This window comes from Lissotriton helveticus, chromosome 2_1, assembly GCF_964261635.1.
Source record: "Lissotriton helveticus chromosome 2_1, aLisHel1.1, whole genome shotgun sequence".
NCBI classification, from domain to species: domain Eukaryota; kingdom Metazoa; phylum Chordata; class Amphibia; order Caudata; family Salamandridae; genus Lissotriton; species Lissotriton helveticus.
Genome location: NC_136059.1, coordinates 24,181,252 through 24,196,730, shown reverse-complemented (window position 1 = coordinate 24,196,730; position 15,479 = coordinate 24,181,252). Strand labels below are relative to the sequence as shown.

The window sequence follows — 15,479 nt, the reverse complement described above, 5'->3', positions numbered from 1 at the left end:
TTCTAAACATTTATGAAAAAGTTTAGGCTAATGATACCTAGGTGTGATGTGGGGCTGACCACAGTAGAACCCTGGTTGCACACAATAAGCAGATGTATCCCAGTGACAGTCTGGAAGCATAAAAAGTTCAAAAAAAGTTTCTAATTCTAAACACAGAAAGGAACTATGGGCGGTTTTGAGAAGTAAAATCCTACTTAAGTGGACCACTGCTGAAATTGTAGCTGGAGTTTTGGAAATTTCTTCCTGAAAATGTTACACGTCGCAGCGCAGAATGGGACTTAGTTGTTTTTTGGAGCTGCCTGGAGTCTTGGCTGGGGCAAAGCGGAAATACAATCCAACACGATGAAAGTGGCGATAGGATACTTTCCCCGCATGTCCCTCTGATGCTCTAGAACTCTAGAGGAAATGTTTTTTAAAGTTTCAAAACTTTTTTCTGGTGGCCACAAGAATTACACTTTTCAGGCCATCAGGATGTCGGGAAAGGACACGTAGAGACTTCCAGGGTGTCAGAGGTCCATACAAAAAGCAATTCATGTCCAGTTGTGACTGTCAGCTGAGTACTTCTACGAAAAGACCTCTTGCTTCATCTCATGTCCCGTAGATGCACAGGAGGTCAGCCAACTTACTGTTGGAGTCTACATCTTGGTCCTGGGTGCAAAAGGGAACAGCTCTAGCCCTTCAGTAATCCGTGCAGCCTTGTTGGTGGAGTTCTCATCCACTAAACGTTAAATGTGGTACTATTGGAACTAGGTGGAAAAACCAATTTTTGAATCTAACAAATAAGAACATATTTTAAGGCATGAGTTACTGTTTTATTTTGGTCTGGAAAAAGTAAAAAACCATTTACTGCTAGGGAATTTTTGATAATGTTTTGCGTTTTCAACCTATTTCAGCAATTTAAGTAAAAAATATAAGTAAAAACTTAAGTACAGACTGTATAAATCATCCAATAAAGTGTTTTGGGTCTGAAGACTTTAAGGCCTGTGTTCGATATATTTTAATCTATGGCGTTTAGGTACTCACTTTAACTCCTTCTCACCATCTTTTGTGGTGCTTCAGGGAATCGCTTGAATTCTGTCCTCATTTCAGAAAGAGGATCAGCTTAGGGCAAAATACATCTCTAATGCTTTTCCTGGTTTCTAAGTTGCTTCAGTTGTATTTGAGCATTGGGTACATCCTGTAGCTGGGGTTGGTTGAAGCAGACACATGTGAGTGAAGGGACAGTTTGTGAGTCCTTACAGGCGTCTCTCAAAGGCTTTCCTCAGTGTATGTGCCAGAATCGATTGAAACCCTTCTGCTAATCAATCTGTGTAAAGGTGGGTGACCGAGGCTCTGTCATGTTACTCAAAGGATGTATGGCATTTAAAGGTTATAGTAATTATGTGGGTTTCATTACAGCGCCTAGTGAAAGGAAGCTCTCACTTGCACATTGTGGTCGATAAACCGGATCCGTATTCTATACCATTTTAATTTCTTCTTTTCTTTGCTTACTCTTTTCCTCTCTAGTCCTGACTCTTCCCTTCCTGTTAGAAACCTCCTTGAAGTTTAAACTTTGTGGGACTCCATAGTAGCTTTGCCATGTTTCAAGTGTGAATGTTGAACTCTGACAGTCGTCGTCGTCGTCTTGTCATGTATGTTTTGAGGACGCTCTTGTTGCCACTGTGTCCAGTCTGTGTGGTCTGAGTGGAGATCTCAGACCTCTCTGTGATGAATCTGTGGCTGAGAGCCAGTCTTACTGAGCAGGGTAATACTCAGTATAATCTTTCCCCACACTCTGGGACCCTCCTCCACTCGGATTCTTTCACGAAGCTCCTCTTCTTTTATTACCTGCATTTTTGGAAGAGCTTCCTTTTCTTGTTGAGCTCCTGGCTCCCACCGTCTTCATCAGGATAAAACTTCTCTCTGTGCACCTCTGGGCCTGTCTGCTCTCTTATCTCTGCTGCTCCTCTTTTTCACAGGCTCGCGATGACATCCTGAATGGCTCCCACCCTGTCTCGTTTGACAAGGCCTGTGAGTTTGCGGGCTACCAGTGCCAGATTCAGTTTGGAGATCACAATGAGCAGAAACATAAGCCTGGCTTCCTTGAGTGAGTATTGCACGGATTATTTTATTTATTCTTAGTCTTAAATAGCGTGAACAAGAACACTTAGGGTGTCTGAGCGCTTTACAAATCTCATCGGAAAAGTACATTGCAAAGCTACGATCGAACTTTGGCCATGATGACAACTGATCGCCTCCCTCTGCTGGAAACAGGTCTGGTCTCTGCAGTAATGAGATCTCATCAGCTAACGGGGTCCACTGTGGCTGCTTCAGAAAGGGTAAAGCCTGGTTCAGTAGCTTGTGTGCTTCGAACTCATGGGTGAAAAGACTGTCCTAGCCCGGAGTTTGAGGGGTCCCAGGGTCTCCTATCCATGGAAAAAAACTGCAGTACCTGCTCTCAAATCTCTGCCTTATTACATTCAGACATTGCAGTGGTGTGTTTGATTTATTGAAAGGTTTGGACAATCTTTAACAGCCAGTTTACTGTTCCGTAAGGTGATTGATTGTTGAGTTTTTACTTAAATGTTTAGGCTGCTTACGAGCAGCTACCCGGTGGTGGGTCTGTCCTTAGGGTCTCCATGCCAGTACAACTTCTGTTTGTGTTTTACATTCATTTTTAGAAATTGGTTTATTCTTAAATCTCTCACAATGTTGCTTAATACGATCACCTGTGGACTTAGATTTTATTGTGCACCTGAAACATGTAAACTGCATCCTACTTGAATACATGAGGTTGATAATAGTGAATTAGACAGGGCAGGTATGTGCCCCAGTGACAGGAGCAGTCTGAACCTTAAATAAGAGTTCTTGGTAAGTGCTTAATAGGCCCTAAATCGTGGAGGGTCCCATCGCTTACGCCTCCAGAAATCTGAACTTTTGGGGAAATCCAAAGGAATGGAGATGCAACGATGGGATGCACCCATCAATGAAAATGCCGGAGTGCTTTCAAAGTTGGTCTCCAATGAAAAACAAAAATAAATGCTTACGGGTTGGGGTCCCAATTAAAACATAAGCACCTCATCGAAGTATAATAATGTTTTGCAGCGGGACAAAGGAAGTTCAGGGCGAGCTAAAAGCATGGTGGTCTCATTCTTCCCTCACTTACTCGAGCCGTCCTCTTTCATCCCAAGGTCCAGAGCTAGACTGAGCGGTGGTTTTTACCCCACAATATACATCCTCTTTTGTTTGTCATCTTCATATATCGGGTGTCTTTTCAAGGTTGAAATGATACCACAGTAGTAACAAGAATTGTTATTAATGTTTGATTCAGAGCTGGTCAATGGAAGCTGAGGTTTAGGGCTGCCAACTTGTGGTTGAAGCACACCTCAGATGCTTCTAGATAAAGAGAACAATAGGATACCTCAAATGCATCTAGGTAAAGAGAACGAATGAAGTATATCTCAAATACATTTAGATAAAGAGAAGGATAGAAGTATACCTGAAATGCATCTAGATCAAGAGAACGAATGAAGTATACCTCAAACACATTTAGATAAAGAGAAGGGTAGAAGTATATCTGAAATACATTTAGATAAAGAGAACAATAGAAGTATATCTCCAATACATTTAGATAAAGAGAACAATAGAAGTATATCTCCAATACATTTAGATAAAGAGAACAATAGAAGTATATCTCCAATACATTTAGATAAAGAGAACAATAGAAGTATATCTCCAATACATTGAGATAAAGAGAACAATAGAATTATAGTTCAAATATATTTAGATAAAGAGACGATAGAAGTATAGTTCAAAAACATTTAGATGAAGTGACGGTAGAATTATAGTTCAAATATATTTAGATAAAGAGAACGATAGAAGTATAGTTCAAAAACATTTAGATGAAGAGACGGTAGAAGTATAGTTCAAATATATTTAGATAAAGAGAACGATAGAAGGATACCTCAAATACATTTAGATAAAGAGAACAATAGAAGTATAGTTCAAATATATTTAGATAAAGTTAACGATAGAAGTATAGTTCAAGTACATTTAGATAGAGAGAACAATAGAAGTATAGTTCAAATACATTTAGATAAAGAGAACAATAGAAGTATAGTTCAAATACATTTAGATGAAGAGACGGTAGAAGTAAAGTTCAAATCTATTTAGATAAAGAGAACGATAGAAGGATACCTCAAATACATTTAGATAAAGAGAACAATAGAAGTATAGTTCAAATATATTTAGCTAAAGTTAACGATAGAAGTATAGTTGAAGTATAGTTCAAGTACATTTAGATAGAGAGAACAATAGAAGTATAGTTCAAATACATTTAGATAAAGAGAACGATAGAAGTATAGTTCAAAAACATTTAGATGAAGAGACGGTAGAAGTATAGTTCAAATATATTTAGATAAAGAGAACGATAGAAGGATACCTCAAATACATTTAGATAAAGAGAACAATAGAAGTATAGTTCAAATATATTTAGATAAAGTTAACGATAGAAGTATAGTTCAAGTACATTTAGATAAAGGGAACGATAGAAGTATAGTTAAAAAACATTTAGATGAAGAGACGGTAGAAGTATAGTTCAAATATATTTAGATAAAGAGAAGGATAGAAGTATAGTTCAAATATATTTAGATAAAGAGAACGATGGAAGTATAGTTCAAATACCTTTAGATAAAAAGAACAATAGAAGTATATCTCAAATACATTTATATAAAGAGAACACTAGAAGTAAAGTTCAAATATATTTAGATAAAGAGAACAATAGATTTCAAATACATTTAGATAAAGAGAACATTAGGAGTATATCTCAAATATATTTAGATAAAGAGAAGGATAGAAGTATATCTGAAATATGTGAGAAAGTGGCTCTATATATACTAGACCAGAAGGTGGTACAGTGTGTATAGAGTCTACCAACCCCAGAGGTTTAACGGAGGTTAAAGTCAGAACTGACCTTACTCACCAAAGTGGTAGCTTGGTCGAGCAGTAAGGCAGTACCAGAGGACAGTGTAAAGCATTTGTTGTGCACACTCAGTCAGCAAAGGATTTCATACACTCAAGGACTGAACTCCAGGCCAATTGTTATTATCAAAAACATATAGTTGTTTTCTTTTTAGAACCAACAGGCATAAAAATATACTTTTCTCTAGGAGTACTCTCATGTAATTACTTTGCTTAGAGGCAATAAACTTTGTGAACACAATAGATACAGGGGTTGCAGTAGGCAACACAATCCTAGACACACTAAAGCATTGAATTCAATGGGTTTTCAACATATAAATACAGTTGATTACTTTGTCGATTACTTTGGTAGTTCCAGGACTGGATTCTAGATTCAGTCCTGGCGTCTAAGCTGAAACCAATTTAGTAAAAACGTTTTAGGTATAGCAATGATTTTTCAGAAATATACAGCTGTTTTAAAAGTTCACACTTTTCAATGAAAATCTGGCAATGTTATCCAATGGGAGAAAATTCAGGTTGCAGGTAAAGTACGATATTGTTACTTTTGTAATCCAGTACTGGGTTCCTAGGTCCAGCACTGGGGTCTCGATTTAAAACAGGTAGGAAACTGCATTTCAGTATTTCGTATGATTTTCAAAGAATATTTCAACTTTTCAAAAGAAGACACTTATAAGAAATTTCATAGAAAAACAGACAATGGATTCCTATGGAGAAAATACAGATTGCTAGTAAACCCGGCAAGGATTACTTTTACGATTCAGTACTGGGCTACAAGGTACAGTACTGGTTTCTCTCCTGATCACAGGTGAGTACTTCGGAATTCAGGTGATTTTATATGAATATTGTTAGTTTCCAAAACTTCACACTTAGAAGATTTTTCGAGTCAAGCCAGTCAATGTTATTCAATGGCAGGTAAGTGAGTTACCGGTTTCCAGGCGAGTACCCGACTGGTGAATTTAGGGTTCTAGGAAAAGATTCAGGGGTCTCCTAGGATCAGATATGTACAGTTAGTTCACCCGCAGCGGCACAGGGGCGGTCAGGTGCAGAGGTAGTTAGGCCCAATGTTATCCAATGCGGGACAGGGGGCCTCCGGTTGGTGGCTGCTGGCTGCTGGCTAGCAGGCCGCGCAGCTGTGGGAGCTGGGCTACTGGTCACTTGCTCAGGGCAAAGGGGGAAGTAGGATAGAGCCACGGTGGCACAGCCAGCGACACTCGTGCGGCTGGGTGCAGGGTGCTTTTGAGCCATCGGGCGCTCAATGTTATCCAATTTAAAAGGTCATAAAGGAACCAAGGCTCGGGGACGGTGACTCTCCAGGGGCGACCAGCACTTCGAGAGGTAAGTTGGGATCTTGGAGCACAGGTAGATACCCCAAAGGGAGGCACAGGTAGCTGTAGGGCGCCGGGTGCAGGGTTGTCTTTGCCTGCCAGAAAAGCTTACCCTCAGCTGGTCGCGGTTGGGGTGGCCCCTGGTTCTGAGTCTGCAGGCGTCGTCTGGTTCGTAGAGGAGGGTCTTTGGGCAATGGACTTCGGGTCCCAGTCGCCGGGGGGACATCCTCGTGGTCTTGGTTCACTCGGGCACGGGCTAGGCTCGGCGGGTGTAGAGTGGGCTGGTTCGGAGCTTCCTGGCTGGCACCTGGGGTTTGTTGCAGCAGAGCCGCTGCTGATTGGAGTCCCAATCTTGAGGGGGGTCAAGGCAGGCAGGTCCTCTGGGTATCCCAAGGTTGCTGTCCGGAGGAGTCGCCGGGGATAGGCAGGATCAGGTTCCAGGATCGACAGGCCGGTAGGGCTGGGGCCAAGTCAGTTGTTGTCGTCCTGTTGTTAGCAGCTGCAGGGTGGGTCTTCTTCTTGATCTTCTTTCTTCTTTTCTTATCGGGATCTCTGGAAGGAAGGTTCAGGGAGCCCCTAAATACTGAATTTAGGGGCGTTACAGGTAGGGCAAGGGCAGGGACCAATAGGTCCCTGTCCTGGGGTGGGTACACCCCCTAGCCTGCTCCTCTCCTGTGGGAGGGGGGCAGGAGCCTAGCTGTGATTGGGCAGGGCTCCCCATCTTCAAGATGGCCGGAGCCCGGGGTCGTGCTTCACCTCGCCTCCTCCACCTGAGGGGTGGGGTTGGCACAGGCGGGCACACCCCCCTTCCTGATGTAGTTTTTCCCGCCAGTCTTCCCGCCAGGGTGGGGGTCAGGACTGGTGGCGGGCAGTTGCTGGGTACAGCAAATGGTCTGGAGAAGCTCACAGAGGCAGCATGCCTTTGAAGCTTCCCCTTGCCCATCCTGGGGGAGGAGACCTAGCACCTTGCCCAGGATGTGCATGGTTGCAGGCCCAGGAGAGCGGGGGGCTCTCCACCCAGGGGTCCAGCAACATGTCTGCTGTGTGGCAGCCTCTGCAGCCACTCAGCCCAGACGTGGATTGTAGGTTAGGTTTTCAGGGGGCATCTCTAAGATGCCCTCTGGTGCATTTTACATTAAATCCCACACTGGCATCAGTGCAGGTTTAATGTGCTGAGAAGTTTGGTACCAAACTTGTCAGCCTTCAGTGTAGCCATTATGGTGCTGTGGAGTTCGTAATTACAACCTCCCAGCACCCTATACTCTTAATGGCCTCACTGCACTTACAGTGCCCAGGAATGGCCCTGGGTACTGTAGGGGCACAGGGCTCATGCACCTGTGCCCACACCTCTGGCATAGGGCACCCAGCTAGAGGGGTGACTGAAGTATGCCAGGGCAGTGGGTTCTGTGGGCATGGCACACAGGGATGTGTGCCATGTCGACTCCTTGTTCAGTTCTGTGCCAAGACACACAGCCTGCAAAGGCAGTGTATGGGTGTCAGGGTGCAGAGCCTATAAGGGTGGCACAATCAGTGCTGCAGTCCTCAGGGGTCTTCTCTGGTCACCATGCCCTGGGGACCTAGGGTACCATTTACTAGGGGCTTATAGGTGGCCAGAGATGCCAATTGGGTTTTAGTTGTAACACAATTTTAGGGAAGGAACACAGGCCCTTTGTACCTGGTTGGCAGGAACCCAGGGCACACTCAGTCAAAGTACATCAGCAGTTCAAAAAAAAGTGTGGGCATACCAATGCAAGAAAGATGGCACTTTATCACAAAATACATTTAGATAAAGAGAACAATAGAATTATATCTGAAATACATTTAGATAAAGAGAACAATAGAAGTATAGTTCAAATACATTTAGATAAATAGAACAATCGACGGATACCTCAAATACATTTAGATAGAGAACGATAGAAGTATATATCAAATACATTTAGATAAATAGAACAATCGACGGATACCTCAAATACATTTAGATAGAGAACGATAGAAGTATATATCAAATACATTTAGATAAAGAGAATGATAGCAGTGTATCCCACATATCTTTAAAGAGAACCAAGCAAGATCCCTCAAATATCTTTATCTAAAGTGGAATGTACCTCAAATACTTTTAGATAAAGAGAAACATAGACGCGTACGACAAATACTTATGACTAAAGACAACCATAGAAACGTACCTCAAATACCTTTTGATTAAACATAAAGAACCTTAGACACATAACTAAATTAGATTTAGATAAAGACAGCTATAGAACCATACCTCCAATACGTTTTGATAAATTGAGCTTAGAAGCATAACTCGTAACTTTAGGAACTCCTAGAAGCATACCTCGGATACCTTTAGATAAAGAGAACACATAGTTTTAGACAGAGAACACATAGAAGCTTACCTGAAACAACTTTAGATACAGGTAACCATAGAAGCATAACTCAAATACCTTTAGATAGCAATAGCCATTGACGTGTATCCCTAACACCTTTGGATACAGGGAATCCTAAAAGCATACCTCAAATACATTCAGATAAAGTGAACCAATAAAGAATGCTCCAAATAGCTTGAAATGAAAGGACATCCTTCTTTGTGTACTTCACACCATGTCGGCAACAAGAAAAAAAATTCATAGCTGGGGTAAAAAACAAAAAAAAAGGGTAACATTGGAGAGAGATGGGTTGAATGATGCAGAGGACAAGACGGGGAGCGTCGAGCAGATGCATTGGCATAAGGGCATTGGTGGCCAGTGGGTCACTCCATTTCACCAGTGACTCACTTGCACTGTGAATAACAGCATTTTGCTTAATCACATGTACTTATCCAGCTATCGCCAATAGTAATTTTTCCTTGTGGCAGTAGAGAGCACATTATATTGTAATTTGCGTAGACATTAAAAAAGGCTTCCGTACATGTTATGAATACCTCTCTGCTAGAAAGCATCTGTACTTTTGTATTGAAATTATATACAACTGTGTGTTTTGCTTCAAGTGTGCTTTTTATTGTTGTAATAAATGCACCAGCTTGCCAAGGACTTTGTTGGTTTTGCCAGTGCTTGTTTCTGTTGCCTTTTTTTTTGCTCTATTCCCAGTCCTTAGTGCATTCTTGGCCTCCTTCGTTTCCTCATACCTCTAATCTTCTGATTCTCTTTGCAGAATGAAGGATTTCCTGCCCAAGGAGTACATCAAACAGAAGGGTGACCGTAAGATCTTCATGGTGAGTGTATATGTCGGCGGTGTGTGTAGGGGCAAGAGGTAGCCGTGCAAGGCTCTGGGAATGAGCAGCTATAGTGCCAAGAACTACCTAGCAGAAATATGTTCTATGATTGTTTTAGGAAAGGGTTTTACTTTGTTTTGTTTGACAGTGCTTGGTTGTTGCACTATCGTTTGGACTATCTTGAACACAGAGTAGGCCTTAAAACATTGTAAATGTAGTAGTATTTGTATAGCGCCCAAATCGACCCCCGAAGGGGTATCTCAGGCGCTTGTACGCATACCGCTGTGGAACCTTTCCTGGCTTTTCCCTGGAAGTGCCCACTCCTGGGCACCCCCAAGGTGAAGCCAGGAATCCTAGCGTTGTTGGGGCCGTTGTGGAGATTAAGCAAGCTATTGCCCCGAGTTTCAGAGTGGGACCCATGATTAGAATAGGCACCGAAGCGAGAATTATCAGGTTCGCAGAAATTGAGCCCGAAACCCGCCGAGGCGGGAATTGAACCCTGGTCCCGGGCTAGACCTCTGCATCAGGGTCTGCCGCTCTAACCATTGAGCGATACAAAAGGGGATGATGGACGGAGCATTTGAGCAAATCAAATACTCACCCCAAGTCAACTGATCTGGGTTTAATCCATCACCATTCTTTAGCCCACTCAGCCACCCCATTTCAGACATGGCGTTATGCAAGTCAGTCTGACCCTGTGCCTCATGGGAACAGTCCAGCCCGAACTGCCAAGCCATGTCTGCCATGGACCGGAAACAAGCATCCTGGGACCGGTTTCGGATTCATAACCCTCATCAGCCAGGCTATCTTGAATCCAGTGGCCAAGTGAGCAAGGGACTCACGTCTGAGCATATCCTGCCACACTTAGGGCGAACAAAGCGATACAAAAGGGGATGATGGACGGAGCGTTTGAGCAAATCAAATACTCACCCCAGTCAACAGATCTTCTGACTGGGTGTGAGTGTTTGATTGATTCAGATGCTCCGTCCATCACCACCCCCTTTTGTACCGCTCTAACCATTGAGCCACACTTCTCCACATTGCACTTAAGGCTTTCATGTCAGGAGTCTGCATTGGTATTTGATCAGACTACTTTTACTTGCCGTACACTCACAAACAATCAGACCATATACTGTAAACCATATACCCTCTCCCTCCACCATGCACACTCACGCTTACTCAAACACACCGCCAACCCACACCACAGCCTACAAACCCACTGAAGGGTTTGGGATGATCACCTTGAATGCAGAGGACATTGTGTAGGTAATTCCCCTTTGTGCATGGTTACCACCTAATTTTTTGCCCGATACCTGATGCCGACTTGACTGAGTGTGTGCTGAGACCCTGGTAACCAGGTCCCAGCCCCTGTGTTCTTTCCCAAATGTGTACCTTTGTTACACACAATTGGCGCACCTCTGGGCCACATGTGAGTCCCTTCTAAAATGCACCAGTGGCACTGAGGGCCTTGTAACCAGAGGGTACTTCTGAGGGCTGCAGCATGTATTATCCTCCCTCAGAGACCTGTCCCATTGACGCCCACACACTGCCAGAGCAGGCCGAGTGTTTTGGTGCAGACCAAACTGAAGAGTCGACATGGCACACCTCTCTGTGTACCATGTCCACCACTACTGCCTGTGGCATAGGTAAGTCACAAACAAAAGAGCACAGAGAGGCAACCCACATGTAAAGAAGCACAAATGGTAAACGAAACCATCTATCTTCAATGACGTTTGTCAAATCTCTTTAATAGTGGCTCGAATCACAAAGTGTAATACAGTGCAGATGCAACCAATGCGTTTCACCCGGAATAGGGCTTCCTCAGGGCAGTGATACACTGTACTGTACACTGTAATGTACTCTGGAATGTACGCAGATTGTTAAGAAATCCGTGATAACTCAAATTGATGATGTTCATTTCCAGATTCATAGAAACAAATTTAATTCCTGATCCTCAAATCCAAAAGAATAATAAAATGTTCACTTTGATAGGTAGAACATCTAAAGGTATCTCATCCGAGTATCAAGTGCATCATAAGCACATATCGGGGGACGCGATGTCTCTCAATCACGCTGCCAAAGTATAAACTCTCACCTTGTGATGTGCTGATTTGGGCAGCTCTAACTAGTGGAGATGCTGCCCACCTGTCCTAGCCCCACTTTTAGCAGCAGAACAGGCGGGAAAATTAGAAAGCAGAGTAGGACTGCCCACCTCATGCTGGCACACCTCTAGGGTTGCCAGGAGCTGAGTTGAAACCCTCTCTCAAAAATTCACCATCTTGAATTGGAGAATTAGGCCCAATAGGAACAGGAATGTGCCCTTTCCTCAAAGGGAGGGGGCACCCAAAGGGTGTTGTCACCCTAGGGAATAGTAGCCGTTGGCTACTGCTGCGACCTCCGTACTGCCCTTAAATTTAGTATTTAAGGGCTCCCTTGAACCTGGTTCTACAGATTCGATGACCTATGTAGAAGAAGGACCAAAGAGCCGTGTAGCAGTGGTGAAGTCTACCACTAATGACTTGGCATCAGCCCAACCGGCCTGTCTCCTCCTCCAGCGACCCTGCTCCAAGAAACAAGCATGGCCCCCAGCCAGCAACCCCAAGAAACCCGTAGAACCTGTGCTGTCTTCAACAAAGGCTCTTGTCTCCTGTGGACACCGGATTTGTCCAGGAAAGAAACCATCTCCAAGTCTCCCATCTCCAAGTGCCCCACCGACCCAGTGAAGTCTCCCCAGCGATGCTGACCTGAGCGCCAGCATTGGATGATCTTCCCCTCGAGGCCTGCAGCCTAACCTGAAGGGTCCCCCCACCGCGACCCAATCTAGTGAGAAAACCAGACGCTAAAAGACACCCCTGCACCCTCAGCCCCTCGGCCGTGGTGTGCCCAACCAACGTTCTCCCAGCATCGACCCATTACCCAACTTACCTCACCAGACGTGGGATTCCTTCAGCCAACCCCAGAACAGTTTCCCCAACTGAGGATCTCCTTTGATATCAACGGACCCAATGCCGTCTTTGCACTCTGCACCTGGCCTACCTGCGTCGCTGGTAGTGCAGTCTCCGTGCTTTTTGGTGGCCCCTCCAGTGCTGATCTCAACCCCCAGGGCCTGTGTCCTTGAACCGCAGGTACTTACCTGTAACTGGTGCCTCTTCTAGATGCCCCCAACCTCCATAGGATAACATTGGGCCCACCGTTGACCTCTGCTCCCAGCCTCTCCAGTGCCGCTGGTTGTGCTTACCTTGGTCAGACCCTGGCCCAGTGTTGACCACAACACCCAGAGACTGAACTTGAGAACCACTTACTTACTTGTAAGTTAATCACCTGTCGTTCCTCCTATAGTATTGCTTTGGTCTCTCACTGTATTGTACTAAGTGCGATTCTGAATACGAAGTATCTTTCTGTATTGAAAAGCGTTAATGAACATGTAAAGTATTGTTTGATACCATACAAAACCCATTCCCAGTAATTGAAAGTATTGCACAAAAGTCTATTTACCTGTAATTGAAATCAACTTGCTACCTAGAAATAAAAGTAACAAAAGTAATATTGTTATACAAACATTGGCCTGGGGTCAGTCATTGCCTTGTATGAGTATGTACACCACATGCGTTCACACTACCCTCTGGTTTGCCTAACTGCTCAGCCCAGCTACCACTCAATTGAGAGTAAGGTGTTCTCTTTTTTTAACCTCTACAATACTTTTGGGGACTCACTGGACTCTTCACACTGTACCTTTTCTTTGGTGTAGTGTATACAGAGCCAGCTTCCTACACATGTGCTTTGAAGAGTTGAAGAGTTCAGGAGGAGAGTGGGGCCTAGTAGTTAGGTCAACAATCGAAGGGCTCGTCAGTAGGATAGGCCTCAGACTGGGCTGCGGCTAGGCTAGAAGATGCGTCCCAGGTAGACTGGGCCTTGGCTAGGCAGGAGGATGGGTCCTTGGCCAAGCTGGTGCTTGGAAGAAGTATAGGCCCAATGTAGAAAGGGCTGTGCACTGAAGGGCTCAATTGGAGTACGGGGCCCCATGATGGCAAGGCCATGCAGTTAAGGGCTCGCTGGAGTACGGGGCCCCATGATGGCAAGGCCAAGCGGTGAAGGGCTCGATTGCAGTATGGGGCCTCATAATGCAAGGCCATGCAGTGAAGGGCTCCTGGAGTACGGACCCCATGATGGCAAGGCCAAGCAGTGGAGGGCTCGCTGGAGTACGGGGCCCCATGATGGCAAGGCCATGTAATTAAGGGCTTGCAGGAGTATGGTTGCCTGGTAGCCTGGGCCATGGAGTGAAGTGCTCGACAGCTAGGTAGGTCCTTCCATGTAGGCCTGGCCAAGCTCAGCTGGAGGATGGGCCCCATGTAGGTGGGGCCACAGAGTGAAGTGCTCGTGATAGAGCACGCAGGTCACCCGACTATGATATTTTATCATATGCACATTCGGGCCCATAAATTCAAATCACCATATTTATTAATCGGGTAACCTACACTCTACTACCAGTAACCCAGTTCCTTCCTATATGTTTCCAATGTACCCGACGGGTACCTATGATCACAATGGATCAGGGAGCTAGCTGAAAAAGATAAGTAGTTCACCAAGCCACAATGACATTTATTACATTTGCACTCTTTATAATAACCACAGACTCGAGAAGTTTTGAAAACCTTTATCTAGTTCTCTTCACTAGCAGAAAGCATAAAACTTAGTTAGTAAACTATCAATAACCAAGATCCTCAAAAATCGTGTAGCCATGCAGGAATAAAATAAGGCCAACCATTTAGAAGTCTAAAGGGAAGGTAAGAACAGGGAACATTCTATAATAAACTCGTAGAAGTTTTATTTAGGATGGTGGTTCTAAAGGACGGGAACCTAAGGAGCATACTAAATTGTTAGTTTATAGTTTCCTACAGGATGGGTAAGAAAAGGGAACACGCTAATAATTCAGAAATTACTTTTCGGGCTCAGTAAAGGTAAGGTAAAGAAAAGGAACATCTGTGTTCGAGGCATATGAGCTGCAGATCCTACATTTTGCAATAGATCGCCACCTGGTGTTTGGCTCGGATGATTGCAGGTTGTTGTCTTCTTGGAAGAAGTCTTTTGTAGTCACGAGATAGGTGACTCCTCCCTTGGACAATACTGCGCATGGTCATCGACTCCATCCTCAGATTGTTTTTTTCCGCCACTGGGTTCGGATGAAAGTTTTCCGCTCCGGCTAGAAAAATACTTTTTCTGCTTTTTTCGAAGCGAGAAACTTCAAACAAACTTCTTTCGACATCGAATAGACTTTCGACATCACCAGCTACAACCTATTCTCGCAATTGGCATCAGTACTTTACTCAAAAGACTTTTACCTAAGTTAGAAAACCAATGGCCTACAGCAGAGAGACCATCAGTAAGTCTCTTCCAGGCACTGTTAACCTCCAGTGGTTTGAGCTCTTTTTCCAAATGTGTAATGTTCCTTACATACCCTTTGATTTCCACACTTTTGTCAGGTATGTAAGTGCAACAATGTTGCGCTTTCAACATTCGGCAGACTCCGCCCTCTTTTGCCAATAGGGTGTCAAGAGCAAGTCGATTTTGTACAACCATAGATCTGATCGCAACCACTTCGGTATTGACCATCAGGAAACCTCCAGCAGTGTCAGTAGATAACCGATCCACTACTGTTGACAATTTGCAAATTCTGTGTGTGTTATAGAGTCACTCCCACTGCAGGTATCAATGCACTTACTATATCACCTACTATTTCACCAACACTTTCTCGTTTACTACGTACTAATTCATTTGTCTTTTCAGTGTTTCCAGTGACTTTCCCCACATGGTATATCTTTGGAAATACAATACCAAAGTAACAGCTTCCGTACCAATAGTCGGGCAATTTGAAATAAGCCTTATTTCCACATATAAAATAAATTCCAGGAAACACAGGCTCTGACCCATCTTTGAAACCCCAACCCCCAATGACCTTGTAATTATGTTAGCATTCACTGGAACCG

The 15,479-nt window shown here is 44.1% G+C and overlaps 1 protein-coding gene across 3 annotated transcripts in view; it reads left to right on the top strand.

Annotated features, from left to right (window-relative positions):
- The window catches only part of TLN1 (talin 1), a 750,278-nt gene that overhangs the window by 272,789 nt on the left and 462,010 nt on the right, over positions 1-15,479 (top strand). For all 3 annotated transcript variants that reach the window (XM_078674421.1, XM_078674420.1, XM_078674419.1), the window contains exons 8-9: positions 1,959-2,086; positions 9,435-9,495. In XM_078674421.1, the coding sequence (XP_078530547.1) occupies positions 1,959-2,086; positions 9,435-9,495 (189 nt within the window). The remainder of the gene's footprint in view (positions 1-1,958; positions 2,087-9,434; positions 9,496-15,479) is intronic.